We start from the raw sequence: 19,768 nt of genomic DNA, 5'->3' as shown, positions 1-19,768 counted from the left end.
CTCCAAAATTGCCTTAGGCTTAGCTGTGCACTGTCCTGAAACAATTGATTTGACTCATGTATGCTGTAATTTGAATGAATGAATGAATAAATCAGTAACTTCATGTATGCTGTTCTGTGATGTTTCTCTGAAAAAATTGACAGCATGTCCCCATAATTGGTGGATGGATTGAGACAACACAGAAAGACATAAACAACCATATAGAAGTTGATAAACTTGAAACTTGGAGCATTCAGACATCACAGATAGTTGGAAACAGCCATATAGAAGTTGATAATGTTGTGAGATAAGTTTTTGGATCGTACATGTCATTCAAACTAGTATGTGGAGCATATAGAAAACTATTCCAAGGGTAGGCCATATTCACTTGTACAATTTGGCCACAAAATACTATCGTTGGCCCTGTCCAAAATACTAAACAGAGACCACAAAATACTATAGTTAGTCCTGTCGAGAAGGCATCTAACCATTCCTGTCCAAAAACATCAAACTATCCTGTACAAAAGCCATATAACCATGCTGTCCACAAGCCATCTAACCATCTTGCAAAGATTAGAACAGATCTTGATCACAGAGAATATCATCATCACAACTTGGTGCTGTCACAAGGTGGGTAAAATCGCTAATGATATTGTATTGTTGAAGCTCCACGTCTCTTTCTTTGTGGCTGCCATCATCCTTAACTTGTACCTGTGGCTGTAAAGCATCATTTTTCTTTTGTTTTTGCCAATGAAAAGTCAATTAATTAGTTAAGCAATTTTTTACATCAACATACAAAGATGAGCAGCTTGCATATGATATACCTTTACTCCCTTTTTTGTTGGTTTTGCAGATTTAGGATTGTTGCGCTTCCCCTTGCGTAGCTTATCAATCCAAGTTCTAATTCTCCTTGACTTGTTTGACTGAACCTCCTTCTTGTTTAGTTGTGTAGCACTAAGCAAATCATCTCCATGTTGCGCGTTTGGGTCAATATTTTCTTTGTCCTCGTAGGGCTCATGTGTACCACCAGCAGATAGTAAATTGAGTTTCTCCTCTAGCTGTGTACAAAGGCAATCAAGTGCATTTTCTAACACTACACAACATTCTGGAGAGTGAGCTACTTTATGTGCCAAAGTGTGAAACTTATGAGACATAATCTTGTACCGTAGTTGAGCTTCCAATTTTGGATTTGCTACCACATTCCTTCCTTGCCTATCTTGTATATTTTCATTACATGCCTCTCTAGTCCATCTCTTTATGATGTAATGTGGTGGCAATTTTTTTATATTCATTAGATCAAGAACTTTCAGACCATGTGCACATAAAATTCCTATCCTTTCAAACATTCTACAACTACATGAAGTTTTTTGGTTTAGAGGATCACCGATCACTGTGTACTCCTCCACCTCTGAACTTACCTCACCAAGCAAATTCCCAACTACAACAGCATATCTGTGTTCTCCATCCAAAACTCTAGCGCACGCAGCCATGGATCTTTCATATTCGCTTTGGAAAGCTTCAAAAATCACTGGAGTGTACACTTGGTTAGCTCGAACCAACATCGGTGTGCACATTAGTCTTCTAGGTAGCTTCTTCCTTGCCTCAAATTCAGATTGTAGTTCCTTATCTCTTTTGTCTTGAACTGACCTCTCAAAATGCTTAAGAAATCGAATGATATCAAAATCTGATTTCAAATGGTTCTTCAATGCATTGTTGAAGCTCTCACTTAGCTGTGTACTTCGCACTCCTAAACTGAAGACATCTCTCATATAACATTCAGCCCATTTCTCTTTCACCTTGTAAATGCTATCTAACTATGTTTGCTTATGAACTTTGGATCTCATAATCTCAAATGCCTCTTCAAATGATGCCTCATCTTCGTGGCCAAACATACAAGCGAACATGCGATTCCTCTTCACCTTCGTCTTCCTCTTCACCTTCATCATCCTCTTTACCTTTCACTGGAGATAAATGCTTCACAGCATTCTGCATTATGTGAAAGGTGCAGAGACCATGATATGATTCTGTGAATACTATCTTTATGGCTTTTCCCATAGCTGCATCTTAATCTATGCAAATAGTTTTAGGTTGCTTCCCATTATGTGCAGCTAGAAAAGTCTCAAACAACCATGTAAATGATGCTTCTGTTTCATCAAATAGAAGTGCAGCACCAAAAATAGTGGTTTCTCTAAACTGATTGAGCCCAAGAAAAACACCAAATGGCCTATATTCTTTGTTTGTCCCAAAAGTTGTGTCAAATGTGACAACATCACCAAAGTGTGCATAGTCAAGGATCATCTTTGCGTTAGCCCAGAATATGTTGGTAATGTGCTCCTCACAATCCAGCTGCAAAGCATATTGGAAAGATGGGTTCTCAACAATTTTATCATGAAAATACTTCAACATACTTCCTACCTGTCCAAAAGCCAATTCCCTTTGACGTCTGCTTTGCAAATAATTTTGGCGGTCACGGCAACTGTAGCTAAGGTTAAGTGGTCCACCAACTTGACGAGTGGCCAACTCATGGGCAGCTTTTGGCCTAATACTAGAATCATCAGCTGTTTCTATTTCAAAAGCTTGGAGTTTTGAAATTTTGCGTTGTGATTTCATCAAGTGGAAGGTCTCTGGCAAGTGGAGTGGGTGGTTGTGTTCAAGCACATCAATGACTTCATAATTTCCTGCACCTCGATCCAATGAAATAACCATCTGAGCTTTGCAATCAGTTCTTGTATCAGCTCTAAAACACCTTGTCACATGTTCCGTTTGCCTTTTTGTTCGATGACCCTCATTGAAACAAACATATCTGCATGAAGTCACCTTACCATCCATTTTGCTTACATTTGTGCATCTTTTCCTCACATCAAAGCCAGTACGGCCGCCATATGCCACCCAAAATAACCAACCCTTATATGGATTTTTGAACCTCAAACCAACTTCAAGTAACTTTGTATCAACTTCTGCCATTGCCTTCCACAACAATGAATAGCCCTGTACTCAAATTTCTGAAAAAAAAATTCCAAACTATAATAATCGGAACATATATTTCATTATGGCGGCACTATTATGCTCTTTCATTATCTCAACCACAACATTCTGATATAAAAATGATTCACACTTAGGGGGGACAATTATCTGATAGTAGGTCTGCTCAACATTTTTCAACACATACAGATAGTAACATTTGCCTAAACACAAACATCCAATAACTGGAATTTAGCATTCAATATTTGCTCCATTTAAGACTAAGATCCATTAAACCAAATTGTGCAATTCAGTTGCTCTCCAAGTTATCCTAAAGAATAAAACTTAGAAACACTCACTTGCAATCCACCTCTGCAGATGCTCGGCTCGCTCTGGCAGCCCTCCTCCCCAAAATCTTGGTGCTCCGGTGGCAGGGCAGGGGCCTCGGCCCCCGGCCTCGCGGCGGCCGGCCTGCCTCCCCAATCACGGCGAGGGGCCCCCCTACCTCCCGCCTATCTGGTGGCGACGGCAGGGCAGGCGCCCCGGCCCCGGCCTCGGCGGTTGGCGTGCTGCACTTCCCGGCGCCGGCAGCCCTACTCCAAGCGGGATTGGGACCTCCGCGGGATTGGAACTCCGCCAGCAGCTCTACTCCGGTGCGGGATTGGGACCTCCGCGGTACCGGGCGTGCGCGCAGGATTGGGGCGAGCCGCGAGATTTGGGCGTCGGGCGGCAGAGGAAACAGAGATTTGGGTGAAAACGGAGGCTGCAGGTGGGCCGACGTAGCGGACCGTTGGATTTGTTTTGAACGCTCCAGATCACTCCAATGTCACACCGTGCCATGCCATAGCAATGTCACTGAATCCGAATCCGTACTTATGTTGGGTGGAGCTCGCGTAATTAGCTTATTAGCTACTAGTGGAAGATAACTACCCTACTTTGATGAATCAATCTAGACTAGATGGGTGGCAAAATCACCTGGACCGGGCTAGCCTGTAAACTATGAGCGGTCCACAGAAAGGAATAGGTCTATTTTGCATCCCTCAACTCTTACGTCTAGTTGAATCGCATCCCTCAACGGCAAAACCGGGTATAATGCCTTCCCCCATCTTTAAAACCTGAGTATAATGGTTTGGGAGGCGGTTTCGGCTGACATGTCGGTTTTGACCCTCATTGACTTGCTGAGTCATATGTGGGTCCCACCTGTCAGTGACTTACTCCGTCCTCTTCTACATCACCACTCTTCTTTCTTCTATCTTCCTCCTTTCTACTATCACCATGTGGAGGCCCAATGCAGTCTGGCCCAGTACTAGTCGAATAGCAAGCAATGTTGATCAAGTATGTAGCAGCAGCCCAACCAACGGGAAAAGAAAGAGAAGCAAGCATTCAGCAGACATAATAAATAACCTTAGAGATCACACCAAAGCTTCACTGAAGATAAATAGATGTGAGATGGACTGCTACATGTTCATAAATCATAATGCCAAATCCATTTCAGCTCAAGAGATATGCCTTCCTAGAAAAGGATAATAATAAGCATATTGACATATATACAGTCATGTAATTATGAGTCATTAGCCCCCCTCCAAGCACAGTATGTACACCATACAGCAGAATATCAAAAGATAATATGCATCGTGATTCGTGAGTACTAAGTATAATCACTAGAACAATTAGTGATGGGGCATATATATATAGTAACAGTTCACAGAATAGGGCCCTTAAGAGAATTAAGATGTATTACTAGGCATCGAAGAAGCAGCGACTCTGTAAAAAGAAACATCTTCTGTCGCAAGTTCGATATGTGTTGGGATGGCCGGATGAGTGATTAACCTTCAGAAATGTGAATGGACTACACATAGCTTCTTGTAGCACTTCTCTCCTCTTCGTTAGTAAAATAGCCAACTTGTTAGATAACCTGTATAACATATCACTTGAGTGAGCACTAGTGGATATCAGGATATCTATGAACGAAATGTCCTTTCGGCCTTGTTTGGTTGGGCTTCAATGCAATGGAATAGCACTGCCCAAATTTTTGTATATTCATAATAGGGCCAGCATATAAATAGCTCAAGACTACAACTGAGCACATTTTACCAAGTAGAACCATTATTTGCAATTTTAAGGAACCGCGATGAGTTCTTATTTCCTGATTACCAGTAGAAGGACAAAGGATTGCAAAAGTGGAGGAATTCTCTGCACATTGTTACTCAACAGAGCTAGTAACCATAATCAGTAGGATAACAATATATATATAATGCTCGTAAAATAAAGAGATTATATGGAAGATAAACAATGAGAAAGCCAAAGTAAAGGACAGATACCTCAACTATGCCACCACTACCTATTTCATCCTCCAGGTCTGCAGGATTAAAGCAGGTGAGATGAGGAAGCAATACAGCACAGAGTTGCCCAAGGATCCAACATCCGGAAATATAGAGCCAATCCTTTCACTCCGAGATCCCTCCATCAGAACCCCCACAAGCATGAGAAAAATGAAAGGCATGCAGAAGAGCCATCCAAGCATTACTTTGTCATGTAAAAAAAGGGCAACATCATCACTCTAATGGTGCTCTGGTGAGGTATCTCTAGCGTAGGCGTCTTGATCGATGCACTGATAAAAGATGATGATTCACCAATAAAATGCAAATAATTTCATAGCAATGTTCTGATCAACAGGAGGAAACATTTTTCTAAATAATGGAACAGACATTCCTGCCATTAGCCACTACATGTAGCGATTCAAAAAATAAAAAGGGGGGGGATTATGTAACTAAGAAAACGTACTACAACAATGTGAAATCCACGAAGTGACTATATATCGAATTCACTAGGTAATCCCTAAAACATGAATCATACTTTTTGGAACTAGAAGGATGCATGCGTGCTCATAGATAGCAAAATCTCACTCTATCATGAGAGAACAACACACACAGCTTGACTTTTAATCGAGAAAGCAAGACCAGATTATATTGAACAGCACAAATGTAAAATCTGATTCCAATTAATCTGTACTACCACTACGAAATTGTCAGAGGCAGAGCTCGTGGCACATATCCTACTGTATTACTAGAATTAAACTCATATATAGTGACAAAATAAAGTTCGTAGGTGCAGTGTACTAGAAATCAGCAAATATGAGCCATAGTTCTCAAAACTTTTATCTGTTGGAATCAGCCGTAAGCTCGTAATTAACCATCAGCAAGAGTCATCTTCTAGGTCCTTGTCCATCTTCACAGCACTTCTCTTGAAGCCTGTTTGTTAATAGAATAGCTCAAATTTAATAAGATTGATGGATAATAAATGTTTGGCAACCAAAGTAGAAAATTTGTAAACTTGAAGGAATTTCAGCAAGTAGACCAATAACCTGCCCAGTTACAGATATACGGGTGCAGATTATCAATGAAACATCCTTCTATATAGACAACAGTAACTAACCTACAGTATCAATTTCACCTGACTTGACAAGAGGATGTATTTCAATGAACCTCAAGACATGATGGAGCATACCAGACAGCTAGACATTCAGATTTGAGAGTAAACAGCATAATTCTTCAAACTCACAGTCACAAATACATTGAAACTAGCTATATATATCTTTTTATGATGATAATGGGTTTTGCCTAATTCAGCAGGTAGGATCGACACTGGATTTCCTAGTTCAAAAATCTGTTCATGTTAACCATGCCAATATGCTCATCAAGTCATCCTAGAGTTAAAAAAAATTAAAGAATGACCATGAAACTTGAGGAGTCAATTAAATGCTATTGCTGTCAGCAGTGGACTATGAATACAGAGAACACTTAATAAACATGAGTAAAAAGGAAAATTATTCACAGAAATTAGAGACACACGCGATGAATCAAACGAGAAGGGAGGTTAATTATATAACCTCGGCAGCTTGGCTACACCGGAGCAACACGCTGGCCATGGCCTGCAGGTAGCTTGACCCTCCTCCACACCATCCACGCAGCAGTGGGAAGAAAGAAGAAGAGGAACATCGGGTAAAAGCCGACGAGCCCCACAACCTCGATCGCAGAACCGATTCTCTCCCCGCGTGATCCACTGGCAGCTGAGATCCCCTTCACCAGATTGCCAACAGGCACCAGCACGGCGAAAGGCGTTATAGCGGCGGATGCAGCTAGGATGGGGTGACTGAACGATGCCCTCACTGATGCTGCAAAGCTCTCCGGAGCAGGCTTGAAATTGGCAACGTGGGCACCCACGACATACACAACAAAAATCAAAATTTAGAACAGCGCGGCAAGAAGTGCATGATAACAGGTGCAGCTTATATGCAGGGTTCCATAATTCGGAATCAAATTACCGAAATTTTTCGTTCTTTGTCTTGAACAAAACAAATTTTATTCAGATTTTAAATTTAACCAAATTTTGTTTGAATCTGAACTTTTTTTGGCAAGAAATTTCCAGCAATTTCGCTTCTATTGGTACCCTAGATATAGAACCTCGTTCACAGGAGTAGAGGTAATTGATGCAAATGCAGTAATTAATCCGCACCAGTGCACACACGAAAATGGACCCAAAGGTAGAAGCATTTTTTTTTCTTTTTGAGGAAAGTCGTAGTACCTTGTCTGGCTCGGTGTCTTCGCCGGTGCCGGAGACGGCGATGCGGATGGCGTGCAGCGACAACGCGACGGGGACGACCGGCAGGACGACGAGACTGGCGGCGAGGGAGACCTGCAACGCCACGGCGTTCGCGCGGGAGCCCTCGCCTTGGACGCGGACCGCGACGTGCGAGGCGGCCATGGCCGCACTGGCGACCCACAGGCCACAGGCCCGCGATCCACAGGTACATGAGCGCGTCGGCGGCCGCCGCGGCGAGACGGCTGCGCGCCAGGACGGCCGCGACGGCCTTCCGCACGGGAGACTGCAGCGGCGGCGGTGGGGGAAACGAAGCGATGACGTCTCGCGTCGGCAGCAACTCAGATTCCGGCGGCGGCGGCGGGAGAGCCGCGACGAGGCGCCCGCCCGCAAGGACCTCCACGATGACGGCGGCGGCCATGGGGACGGGGAAACCCTAGCTTCCAGAAGCTTCTCTTCTCGCGCGGTGGTGGAGGCGGAGCGGAGTGGGAAGGAAGACGACGAAAAGGGAAGGAGGGTTTGAAGAAGAAATGGTGGTGATACCCGAATCGGATTGAGGGAGTTTGTTAGGTGCACCCAGTAGACCGTGGGCCTGTTCACTTTGATGTCATTTTCAACCTTAGCAAATTTATAAAAAAATTTTGTAGCTATATAAGAAATCCTGCCAAAATTTTGGCTTTTGTTTTTTGCGTCAAAGTGAACAGGCCCTATACCCCGGAAGCAGCTATGATGACTAGAGTCGTTTGGCTTATTAAACGGCATATTTATAAACAAAAAATAATTTGTGAATAAAACTTTTATATACGTATTCTTAGCGATCTAAAAGCAAAGACTGAAAAATAAAATTCGATGAAAAACCTCAAAATCAACTCCAAATTTAAATTAAAAATTTAAATTTTGGCTGATAAGTATAAGCATAAGCGAAAAGATGGGGTTGTTAGGCCCTTTGACCTGTAGGAAGAATATACTCCCTCCGTCCCAAATATAAGCTTTTTAGCATAGTGATAAGTTAAATATTTTTAACTTTGACTATTAATAAAAAAAATAAAAAAAAGATCAATCATGTAAAATTGGTGTTCCTAGATTTATCATTAAACAAACTATCATAATATGCAACACTTTTTATTTGAAATACCTCACTTTTATAGATATTATTGGTCAAAATAGCATCTCGGAGATCGTGTCAGGGTCCAAAAATACTTACATTTTGGGACAGAGGGAGTAGTAATTTTGGAGGATTTTAATCCTACAAAAAAATTTCATGTGAAGACCTTTGAAACAAAGAATTCAATCTTATCTAATCATTTAAGATTCCTATGGAAAGTAATACCACAGATATTTTGAAGGAAACTTGGCTAGAGCTTTAGGGCTCCTTTGATTTGGAGGAAAACAATACAAATTTTGGAGGATTTCAACCCTATAGGAAAAATTCCTATGAATACCTTTAAATCAAAGGATTGTATCATATCCAATCCTTTGAAATTCCTATGGAATGGACAATCCTATAGAGATTTTGGAGGAAACTTAGCAAGAGCTCAAAGCTCTTGGAAAATTTCCTTTGAGTCTATCTCTCTTATCCGATCTCTGTGTTTTTCCTACTGTCATTCCTATATTTTGCAATCCTCTGTTTTACACTTTCATTTATGTTAGAATCATGTGTTTTCCTATTCCTTCGTTTTTCATTCCTGCGAACCAAAGGGGTCGATCTTAACCTTTTGGGAAATTTCCCTTAAGTTTATCTCTCTCATTTGATTTCTATGATCTAATCAAATGATTATTCCTATATTTTTCGTGTGTTTTGTAATTTTTTATTTTGCACTTACATTCATGCCAGAATCTTGTGTTTTTCATATTCCTTCGTTTTTTTCAATGCTACAATTCAAATGGTTTTTTCAATCCTGTTATTTAAATGAACCAACGGGAAGAACCAAAGGATAGTTAATTGTTCTATGATTGAAGTCACAAGACTATTGCATTCTTTGTTCAGTTTGGAGGAGATTTTCAGCCCCAAGCAAAAAAAAAAAAACTCATTAACACATGATTAATTAATTAAATATTAAATATAAACTTAAAAATGAATTTATTTATTTATCGAAGAACTTATATATATATATATATATATATATATATATATATATATATATATATATATATATATATATATATATATATATATATATAAATAAAAGAACGTATCGTTTAATACTTTGAAAAACATACTAACGGAAACAGAAAGTTGTAGTTCGAAGTTAAAGAAAAGAATAATCCGGAGTTAAAACAATTTTAGCACAATACTCCTAATTTAATCTTAAAATTAAGTTATAATTCAAAAATGATTGCAGCTTATAAGCTAAATCTGAAACAAATAGACCAGCTAATCTGAAACAAATATGCGAAGTATTGCTTACCACATGTTTTGTACTTTTAACTATAGCAAAGTCAAGACAAATAATTAACTTTACAAACATATGAACCGTGCTGCTAAAAAATCGTCAAGCCGTGCTGCTAAAAAGATGTCGCATCCCTTAGGTACGACAATAAACGTCCAACACCCTAACATATATATGCTCCATCCCTTTTCCACGAATGCACGTGAAATTTAGCGAATGATTTATCAGAAATTATAACGCCTAAGCATGTAACCCCCAACAAGTTTCAAGCTCTAGTTAAGAGCAGACCAACAGGCAACAGCATCAACGATCGATGAGCTGAACAAAATGTCAAGAGCAAATCACCTGTTAAGTTATTGACCATTGCGGTCCAAAAGGTTAATAAAACACACACGCGCCGCATTGATCTGTCTGTCAACTTTTAAATCTCGCGGTTGTAGTGAGAAAGATTTAACTATTCACCTTGTAGCTATCAAAACCCAGAAATCCTACAAACTGCAGTTATCACAGAAATTATTGCAGTAGCAGCTCCAGACACAAAATCACTTGTTACTGAAAGGTCCATAAAACATCAACGAAACAGCATATCAACTAGTTCAATCACAGAACATTTCAATTACGATATTATGTCCAGAGAAGCATTGACTGTGTTTTCTGCCAAATAAGGTCTTACCATGACAAGTATGCTCATAAGTCATTCCAACAGAATAAACACCTTAATTCCAAATTGCCAAATGCGCAGATCAGCTCATGGAACATGTCCTACTGTACTACTAGCATTGAACTAAGTTACAAAATAGAAGTTCGTAGATGCAAAGTACTAGAAACCATCATGTCAAAAAAAGTACTAGAAACCAGTATACGTAAAAGCCAAATATAGTTTTCAAAACTTTGATCTGATGGCATCAGCCATAAGCCCATAATTAACCATCAGCAAGAGTCATCCTGTAGGTCCCTGTCTGACCATCTTCACAGCCGTACTTCTCTTCAAGTCTTTGTCTGTTAACAGAATAACCCAAATTAAATAAGATCGGTGTGTAAATGTTTGTAAACCAAAAGAGCAGACAATGTTAGACTTGTAGGAATTTCAGTAAGTTTTCCGTAAGTAGACCAATTACACACTTGAATGTGCAGCTTATCAAAGAAACATTTGGACAACAGTAACTATCCTACTGTGTAGTTTTCACCTAACTGGACTGACAGGAGAAGGTATTTCCTGCAACCTCAGACCTGATGGAGCATACCAGGCAGCTAGACATACATATTTGAGAGAACACCGTAATTCTTCAAATTCACAAGTCACAAATACAGGACTACAGCTGTGCCTCTAGAGTGAAACTAGAGCATTTGATGATTAAGGCCATAAGGTGTTGCCTAATTAAGAAAGCTGCCTAATTAAGCAAGTAGGATTAAGATAAGGGACTGCCTAATTCAAAATTTGTTCATGTTAACAATGCTATTAGTCTCATCCAGTCACTCTGCAGTTAAAAACTAAAGAATGCCCGTGGTTCGCGAAAATATATGAATCAATTCAATGCGATCAATGTCAGTGGGCACAGTGGACTAAGAACACACAGAACACTTTATTTTCTCCCTAATAAACACGGTTAAAAAGGGAATTGCTCGCAGAATTACACAATAAAAAGGGAGATTAATTACTATACCTTGACGGCTTGTCAGCTTGGCTACACCGGAACAACACGGTGGCCATGGCCAGGTAGCTTCACCCTCCACACCCTCAGCGCAAGATTGGGAGTAAGGACGAAGAGATTGATCACGTGAAAGCCCACGAGCCCCACATCACCAATTACAGAGCCAATCATCTCCCTGCACGATCCCTTGGCAGCTGAATCCCCCTTAACCAGAGCACCAAGAGACACCAGCAACACGAAAGCCATTAAAGCGATTGACCCAACGCAGATGGTGTCGCTGAGCACTTCCCGTGCTGCTGCTGCAAAGCTCTTCGGAGCAGGCTTCTGTCCAAGTCGTCATCCATCCACACGACACAGTTCATGCACAACAAAATCAACAAGACAAGATTTACAAGTTAGAATGAAGAGATGCAGCAAGATGAGCACGATCAGGTGCAGTTCATATGCGGAATTGATTCGGATACAGTAGTAAGAATTTGGACATGAAGGTGTACCTCGTCTGGCTCATCGGTGTCGGAGACGGCGAGGCGGACGGCGTGCAGCAACGTGGCGAAGGGGAAGACCGGCAGGAAGACGAGGAGGACGGCGACGCGGGAGACCTCGAACGCCAAGGCGTACGCGCGGGAGCCCTCGCCGAGGGCGCGGGCCGCGACGTCCTGCGCGGCCATGCCCGCCTAGAAGATCCACATGCCCGCGAGCGCCAGGTACATGAGCGCATCGGCGGCGGCCGCGGCGAGACGGCTGCGCGCCAGGACCGCCGCGACGGTGTTCCTCCGCGCCGGCGGGAGCACCGCGGCGAGGCGGCCGCTCGCCAGGGCCTCCGCGACGGAATCCAGCGACCTCCTCAGCTCGTGGTCCGGCGGCAGCGGGAGAACCGCGACGAGGCGGCCGCGGCCGCCGTCCACCGGGAACTCCACGACGATGTCTTTCAGCGTCGGCTGCACCTGGGGCACCGGCGGTGGCAGCAGGACGGGCACCACCACAGCGGCGTCGGGGGCGGCGGCCATGGGGACGGGGAAACCCTAGCTTCCAGAAGCTTCTCTCTCGCGCTGTGGTGGAGGCGAAGTGGTTGGAGTGTGGAGGGCGTGTGGGGTTTGCGGCGTGGGAAGACGACGAAAACAGAAGCAAAGGGGAGGAGAAATGCCGGGTGATGATGCCCGAAGCGGAGAAATCTTGTTAGGCGCACCCAGTAGAATGTACCCGGAAACGGCTACTATGGAAGTTATGGACTTATGGTACGTTTGAAATATAGGATTTTCAAAACGGAGGAATATGAAAATCAATATAAGATTTTCACTAGAATACAGTTACAGAGTACAGAAAAAATACAATAATGATCGTTGACTGGACTGTAAGAAAAAAAGAGAGAGAAAAAAACCCTATCGTTTTGTTAAGATTTAATTGTAAAGTTAATTTTGTGTTTTCTTATTGTAGTTTAATTTATAATATTTTATTTTATACTACTTATGACACATAAATAAAAGTTTTACTCACGAATTAGTTGCTAATAAGCGATATAGAGAAGCATAAGCATAAGCGAAAATGGAACTAAAAAGGGTGAAAGGAAACTTTCAAATGGTTATATAAGAGAAAAATCCTACATGATAAAAATCTTACAAAATTTTTATTCTGTAGTATATTTTTTTCTTCAAATAAAGAGACCCTGCGAAAAAAAAAATTGGCTACAATTTACAGGACAAGTGACCAAAGAAGAAAAACAATTTTAGAACAGATTTTATTGTTTGCGGTCAAAAGCCAAGAATTATACAACAAATGAATTAATTCTAAAATTGAAATTTGGCTGCGGTCTACAAGCCGAAGCGAAGCGGAAACAAATAGGCCCAACGCTAGGCAAGCGTAGTCTAACTACTAAGCTACCGCAGGTTTTGTGGAAAAAATGTTAGAATGAAACACAACTATACCAAGTAATGCAAATACCCAAGCTTGCCCTGTTTAGTTTTCAGGCAAAAATTTTACACCATGTCACATCGAATGTTTAGACACATATATGAAGTATTAAACATAGAAAAAAAAAACTAATTACACAATTTGTGTATAAATTGCGAGACAAATTTTTTAAACCTAATTAGTTCATGATTTGACAATATAGTGCTACAGTAAATATTTGCTAATGACAGATTAGTTAGGCTTAATAAATTCGTCTCGCAGTTTACAGGCGGAATGTGTAATTTGTTTTATTATTAGTCTACGTATAATATTTCAAATGTGTGTCCGTATATCCAATATGACACACCAAAACTTTACACCCTGATCTAAACATCCCCTTTATGATACATGAACCATGGTGCCAAGTGTGATAAACCATAAAAACTAAACACATGTCTAAATTGACTAAACACATGCCTAAAGACTGAAGAGGTGTTGCATCAACAAACCTTAGCATCCGTCCCTTTTCAAAGAATGCAAACACAAAACTTTTAGCAACTGGTTGTCCACAATTTGTACTGAGCACTCAGCGGTTTTTAAGCACTGACTAGTTAAAGAGAATGCCAGCAGCATCAACCATGCATGAGGTGAAAAAAAATATCAGGAGCAAATCACTTGTTGCAGCTACAGTATCAAGTCCAAAGTTTGTGTGACGGTTGTGGCCTAATACACATGCATGGGACCTGTCTGTTAACTCTGAAAACTCGCGGTTGTAGTATGATACATTAACTAGAGTCACCTCTAGTTACCAACAGGGACCAAAACCCAGATATACTACAAACTGCAGTTATCACAGAAATATTGTAGCAGAAGAAACCCAGACACAAATCACTTCCCCGAAGGTCCATCAAGTATCAACCATGCCAGTACATAAACAGATCACCTAGTTCAATACAAAACATGCCTGAATTTAAAATACGAACGCGACTCATTCATTCAATGTTTTCGTTTTTAACCGCAGGAGAAACGCTAACTCAAAGCAACACCTAAAATAAATAAGCATCGCATCTGGTAATTAATTCCAAACATTGTTCATAGTATCATAGGAATCATAAAGAAAAAGGGCGAGATATCATGCATGTAATCCAATAGCTCGCAGATCCCGGGAAGTGGATTTGTCACAGTATGCTCCAATAACTCCTAGGTCCCCAAAACTGCAATCATCGAAGTAATGTCAGTAGCATTTCCTTGAAGGTATTGTCAAAAAAAAAAGTTAAGTGTGTGTGCCAAACATCCAAATTTCCAATAGTCAGATCAGAAGGCAAAATTATATTACAATCATCCTATTCAAATCTAGATACTTGCTTAAATTGATCGATGGGCCATAACTAAGAACTACTAGGAAATTAGGAGGCAGATGAATATTCATTACATTTGTAATCTTCTAGGCATGTGCCATCAGAATTCCGTCAAAAATTTGATTCTGCCAATGCCAATTATGACCCAGCGACAAAAGAATATTAAGTAGAGAAGGCAGTATTTATTCAATTGATAACAGATAAATTAAATGAGGTAATATTTATACCATGGACCATAAGTCCATAACTACTCTAAATATCTACCAAACAAATACTCCGATTTTCAAATACACATCCAGTGTAATCTGACTAAATAAAGTGATATAACAAGCTTTCCAAACATGCATGTTCATTTATTACTGAGGATCTAAGATTCCACGTTAAAGACTAATATCACAAGTCTAATGTTGGACCCTGTGTTTTGTACCAGATATAAAGTAAGTACAACAATATAATATTGAGCAAGGGTAGATAAATAGCAGGAAAGTTGATACTTTAATTATGACTGATGAACAAAAATAACTTGTAGCCCACTCCAAGCAAAAAATGCACCTACGAACTACAAATTTTGCGCTAACAGACAATCAGGCAAAGGAAGGATCAAGTTAGTACAATGTAAAGTTTTTGCAGATCAAAGTTTTTTTTTCTTTGCACAAAGAGTATAAGCACGATATATCATTAAAAAAAGGTACAGTCACATAACAGAGGATAACATATATAGGGCATGACAATAACAACGTTACCAGTACTAGTTAAGATGTGCAGTGAAGAGAAACGTACCTTGTACCAGAATATAATGCTACCTCAGCAGCCACACTTCCAATCTAGGAATGTATCCAAACTGCGCGGATCACTTTTGGAAGTAGAAAGAATACTGATAAAGCATGCCAACCAAATAATCCAACATCAGCAAGTATCCAGCCAATACTCTGTCTGCTAAATTCGTTTTCTGGTGAAAATCCAATGATCAGACTGCCAATCATCCCAAACCCTAGAAGAACGAAACCAATTTTGCATGGGAACTCGATTTCTTTAATGATCTGGTTCCATTTTACTCTGCATTCAGGATGCTGCTCCGGTGGCAATTCCATTGCTGCATTTGTGCTTACCAGCTACGATCACCATCACATGCAAATAATTCGAGTAGGGAAAATGGACGATAATTAGTTAACATATATATATGGCTCTGGAAGACTGGAACATATGTAACACATAATAAGAAACAATTATTTCAAACTTCATTTATATATCGGTACAGGGAAAGGTTTTGGCCCATCCAATCAGCTAATGTTTATACACAACCAAGACTTTGAACATTGGTTTCACCAAAAATACCACTATTCCCAAAAAAAAGTTATTCAAAAAAGCTAAGTTACCAGACAACACCAACCGGAATTTTTTGGCATGACTAAAGCACAAATTTTCAAAATATCCGACATACATAATACATTAGAAGATAAAAAAAATAGATCAAAATGATCATAAGGCAATCACATGAAGGGATACACATCATAAATATAATCTGATATAGTCCAGCACAAATTACTGTAAGAATAAATACAGTTTCAAAATGGAACATGTCCCTTTTTTTCATTCTTTTCCTATTGGAATGTAAGTGTGTAACAACAAATAAACTCATCTGAGAAGATTGACTTGACATAATGTCAAAACTAAATTTTAAATTTGAATTATCCCGGCTTGTATAATGGTAACCAGCCAACCGGCTTAGAAGCAGTGACCGGCCAGTCACTGCTAGGATCTTGAACTCAGACCACCACACATTAAAACATCATTGAGACTACAAACGTTGAGGGACGTCAAAGGATGCCAAGTATCGTTCCAAGAGAACAGCAGTAAACAGCAAAAAACAGGGGCACGTCATTCCACATCATTAAGGCGTAAAGCTGCTATGTCATGTGCAAGTAAAACTCAATTATGTATGAAATTCCAGAACTTGCTGCAATTGGCTCTGTAAAGACGTGGTGATTTTTTTTTTATAATAAGGAAGATGATCACATCCCCAGCCTCTACATCTATAATGAACACAGCCACAAATAAGTTTGGAGACATCAGCCCAAAGGAATTATCTGCCATGGACTATGAAAGTATGAAACAGTAGTATTCTCAAGCAAGGCATCTTCTGAAATGCAATTGACATATCTGGATGATTAAACACGACACATGCATTCCTCAGCTCCATGCTTTGCAATTTCCTTTTGAACATTTGTGCCAGGGGTAGTCAAATTTCCGAGATTTCAGATATGCCAACGAATTTCTTTCAAATTTGAACAAATTTTGGCTGAATTTGGATAAAACTTGACCAAATTAACAGAAAATTGTTCTTTTTGTTGTAACTTTTGGGCGAAATAGTTTTGTTCCGGGGGTCCAAAATTTTGGGAATTTCGAACCAAAATCGCAAACACTGATCAGCTCTGGGCAAACTAAATTTGGAGGGAGTTCAAACAGAATATTTTAGGATACACGCAAAAGCACGAAAAACTTGAAAGAGAACGCATAAACGATCCTCGCGGCATACCATCTCCCTGTCTTCCATCAGGGTCGGAGGCCCAGCATCGCGCAGCCTCTCCATCGCCATGGCCAACAGCTGCGGCACGACGGTGGGGAACACGAGGAGCGCGAACGCGAACTGGCCGGCCTCGAGGACGGCGAAGCCGCCGCGCTCCATGGCGAGCCCCGCCTCGCCGCCGACCCAGCGCCCGGCGATGGCGGGGAGGACTCCCGCGGCGGCGGTCACCCAGCCCACGCCGAGGGTGACGGCGGGCAGGGCCCTCCCCGCCGCCGCCGCCGCCGCCAGCGCCCTCCGTGCCCACGCCACCTTCCCCGACATCACCTGACGGCGCCACCCCCGCGCCGCCGCCGCTGATGATCCGGTGAACTCCATGGAATGGGAAACCCTAGCTTCCGCGGAGCTCGAGCTCTCGCTCTCGCTTGCAGCGCTCGTGGAGTGGGAGAGAGTGGGGTGGCTGGAGGCGGACGCGAGAACGAGTTTATTAATTTCAGCTTTGGACGCGGGGAGAGTGTCGGGCTATCGGGTCGGGTTCGTACCGGAGCAAGACGGTGCCGGTGCGGGCTGCCCTGTGAGCTCCGATCCAAATGGGCGTTCAAACATTAGCTGCACATACTCCCCCACTCGTAAAGGAAATCGTTTAGAACAGCCACACGGTCTTCAAAATATAACTTTGATTTTTTGTTTCTATAAAAATATTTATTGAAAAGTGATATATGTATACTTTTATGAAAGTATTTTTCAAGACAAATCTATTAATATAATTTTTGTATTAGTTATTTATTATTTATATTCTAAAGATTTGACTTAAACTTTGTCCTAAACGACTTTTTTTACGAGTACGGAGAGAGTATAGTTCAACGCAACTGTACTGTTTTGGGAAGCCAAAAAGATTATCAACTTCTCTCTAAAAAAGGATTATCATCTCATTAGCAAAAAGATTATCACCTTTGTGAGATTTTCGGCCGTTGGATCCAGAATGGAGATTCAGCACGAGCAACAACTCCACACCAAACAACATTCACCTCCAGCTTCATCGTTTGTTCTTTAGCTTATTAGCCTTAGTCGGAATTTAAATTTTAAATCTTAATTTTAGATGATTTTGATGCTTTTTTATTGTGGTTTTTTTTTCAACATTATATAAAATCTTTTTATGCATAAACTATTCTTTATTGCTAATAAACGTTACCGCTTATAATCATCTGTTAGTCATTTTTTTCAACCTATTACAAAATCAATTTTGTATCGCTTTGTTCCAGATATGTTCAATTAGTTGCCGTTTAGGTTAAACTGGATTTAACAGCAACCTAATTTCCATATTTAGCTTTAACTATGATTTTCTACTGATTCGCTTCGACACCTACCGTTTTGATAGCTAAAATCAAGAGGAAACCAGAGCTTGGTGCCCAGCGGAAAAAAAAAGCTTAGAGACATTGCGATGCCACGAGAGTAGACCCTTTATAATTTAACAAACGCTTGTAAATAAACCCTTTATAATACCATAAAGAGGGTTGGTGGCCAGGGGCGGTACCACCCATTAGGCGAGGTTGGGCGGCCGGCCCAGCTACGGCCCGCGCCGCCCCAAACCTCCATATCCTTTTTGGGCCGCTTACCACCACATCCAATTCACAATTGGCCCATAAATAAACAGCTCAAGTGTCCAATTTTAATCCTGCATATGTGATGCTTTCCTCAGTCAATTCCTCGACACTGCTCACCCCCGTCCCCTACTATAGTTAGGTGCCTAATGTTTTTCTCTCTCTCTCCTTTCTAAGCAAAATAATAATCATCTTATTCTAGGTATGCGATATCTTCTCATATATTTATTTTTTAAAAGATATCTATTAACCATGCTTTATGAATTGACTCATATTTGCAAATTGATATGTTTACTAGTATCTTTTTATGTATGATGAATTATGTATGGAGCAAAAATTATTACTTTATTTTAATATCATTTTTGTTTTTTGTTTGCCTTAATTTATTGATTATACTATATGTTTATATGATTACAACATAAATATGGTATTTTTTCATTTAGTTGTTCTTATTGAGACGAGCATCTTCGCCCCATCTTTATTTTAATCCTGTGTCCGTCACTGTTGATGGCTAAAGCTCTAAATGACGGGCAACAGCGAATAATACCAGCGCAGGAAGAGTCAGAAATATACCGCAATACTGCTGCCACCATGGTCTCGAGTGATTTTTTTTTGGGGGGGGGGGGGTGAGCGAGGCGGGGCGGGGTGGAGGGGTGGTGCGACCCATGGTTGGCAAGGCAAAATGGCTCTCCAAGTTTAACCAGTGAGTCGTGGGGTTTGGCCAGCTAGATGGAGAGATCGTTGGAGAGCCATTTGACCATTCTTTTATAGATGTTGTAAGTTAGAGGATCTCAATACTTTGAGAGTTTAGGCTAGA

At 40.9% G+C, this 19,768-nt stretch overlaps 3 protein-coding genes and 1 pseudogene across 4 annotated transcripts; all 4 read right to left on the bottom strand.

The window, feature by feature from the left end:
* Positions 1 to 246: 246 nt before the first annotated feature.
* LOC107281818 (protein FAR1-RELATED SEQUENCE 5-like) lies at positions 247 to 3,664 on the bottom strand (annotated as a pseudogene). Its single transcript, XR_010734619.1, has 3 exons — positions 3,300 to 3,664; positions 804 to 2,981; positions 247 to 696 (listed from the first exon to the last, which is right to left on the bottom strand). The product of XR_010734619.1 is annotated as a protein FAR1-RELATED SEQUENCE 5-like (transcript).
* Positions 3,665 to 5,879: 2,215 nt separating this feature from the next.
* On the bottom strand, positions 5,880 to 8,038 carry LOC112936152 (uncharacterized). The gene is made up of 3 exons (XM_026019840.2): positions 7,525 to 8,038; positions 6,830 to 7,136; positions 5,880 to 6,191 (listed from the first exon to the last, which is right to left on the bottom strand). Exons 1-2 carry the CDS (start codon positions 7,702 to 7,704, stop codon positions 6,843 to 6,845), a joined length of 474 nt encoding a protein of 157 aa, XP_025875625.1. The 5' UTR covers positions 7,705 to 8,038; the 3' UTR covers positions 5,880 to 6,191; positions 6,830 to 6,842.
* Positions 8,039 to 10,521: 2,483 nt separating this feature from the next.
* On the bottom strand, positions 10,522 to 12,692 carry LOC112936187 (uncharacterized). Its single transcript, XM_026019971.2, has 3 exons — positions 12,076 to 12,692; positions 11,594 to 11,905; positions 10,522 to 10,928 (listed from the first exon to the last, which is right to left on the bottom strand). Exons 1-2 carry the CDS (start codon positions 12,247 to 12,249, stop codon positions 11,615 to 11,617), a joined length of 465 nt encoding a protein of 154 aa, XP_025875756.1. The 5' UTR covers positions 12,250 to 12,692; the 3' UTR covers positions 10,522 to 10,928; positions 11,594 to 11,614.
* Positions 12,693 to 14,329: 1,637 nt separating this feature from the next.
* On the bottom strand, positions 14,330 to 17,808 carry LOC9267171 (uncharacterized). Its single transcript, XM_026027459.2, has 3 exons — positions 17,363 to 17,808; positions 15,607 to 15,938; positions 14,330 to 14,682 (listed from the first exon to the last, which is right to left on the bottom strand). The coding sequence occupies exons 1-2, from the start codon at positions 17,726 to 17,728 to the stop codon at positions 15,651 to 15,653; spliced, it is 654 nt and encodes a 217-aa protein (XP_025883244.1). The 5' UTR covers positions 17,729 to 17,808; the 3' UTR covers positions 14,330 to 14,682; positions 15,607 to 15,650.
* Positions 17,809 to 19,768: the final 1,960 nt, after the last annotated feature.

This window comes from Oryza sativa, chromosome 8 (assembly GCF_034140825.1).
Source record: "Oryza sativa Japonica Group chromosome 8, ASM3414082v1".
NCBI lineage: Eukaryota > Viridiplantae > Streptophyta > Magnoliopsida > Poales > Poaceae > Oryza > Oryza sativa.
The sequence above is the reverse complement of the archived record's forward strand: the minus strand, read 5'-3'. Positions and strand labels throughout refer to the sequence as shown.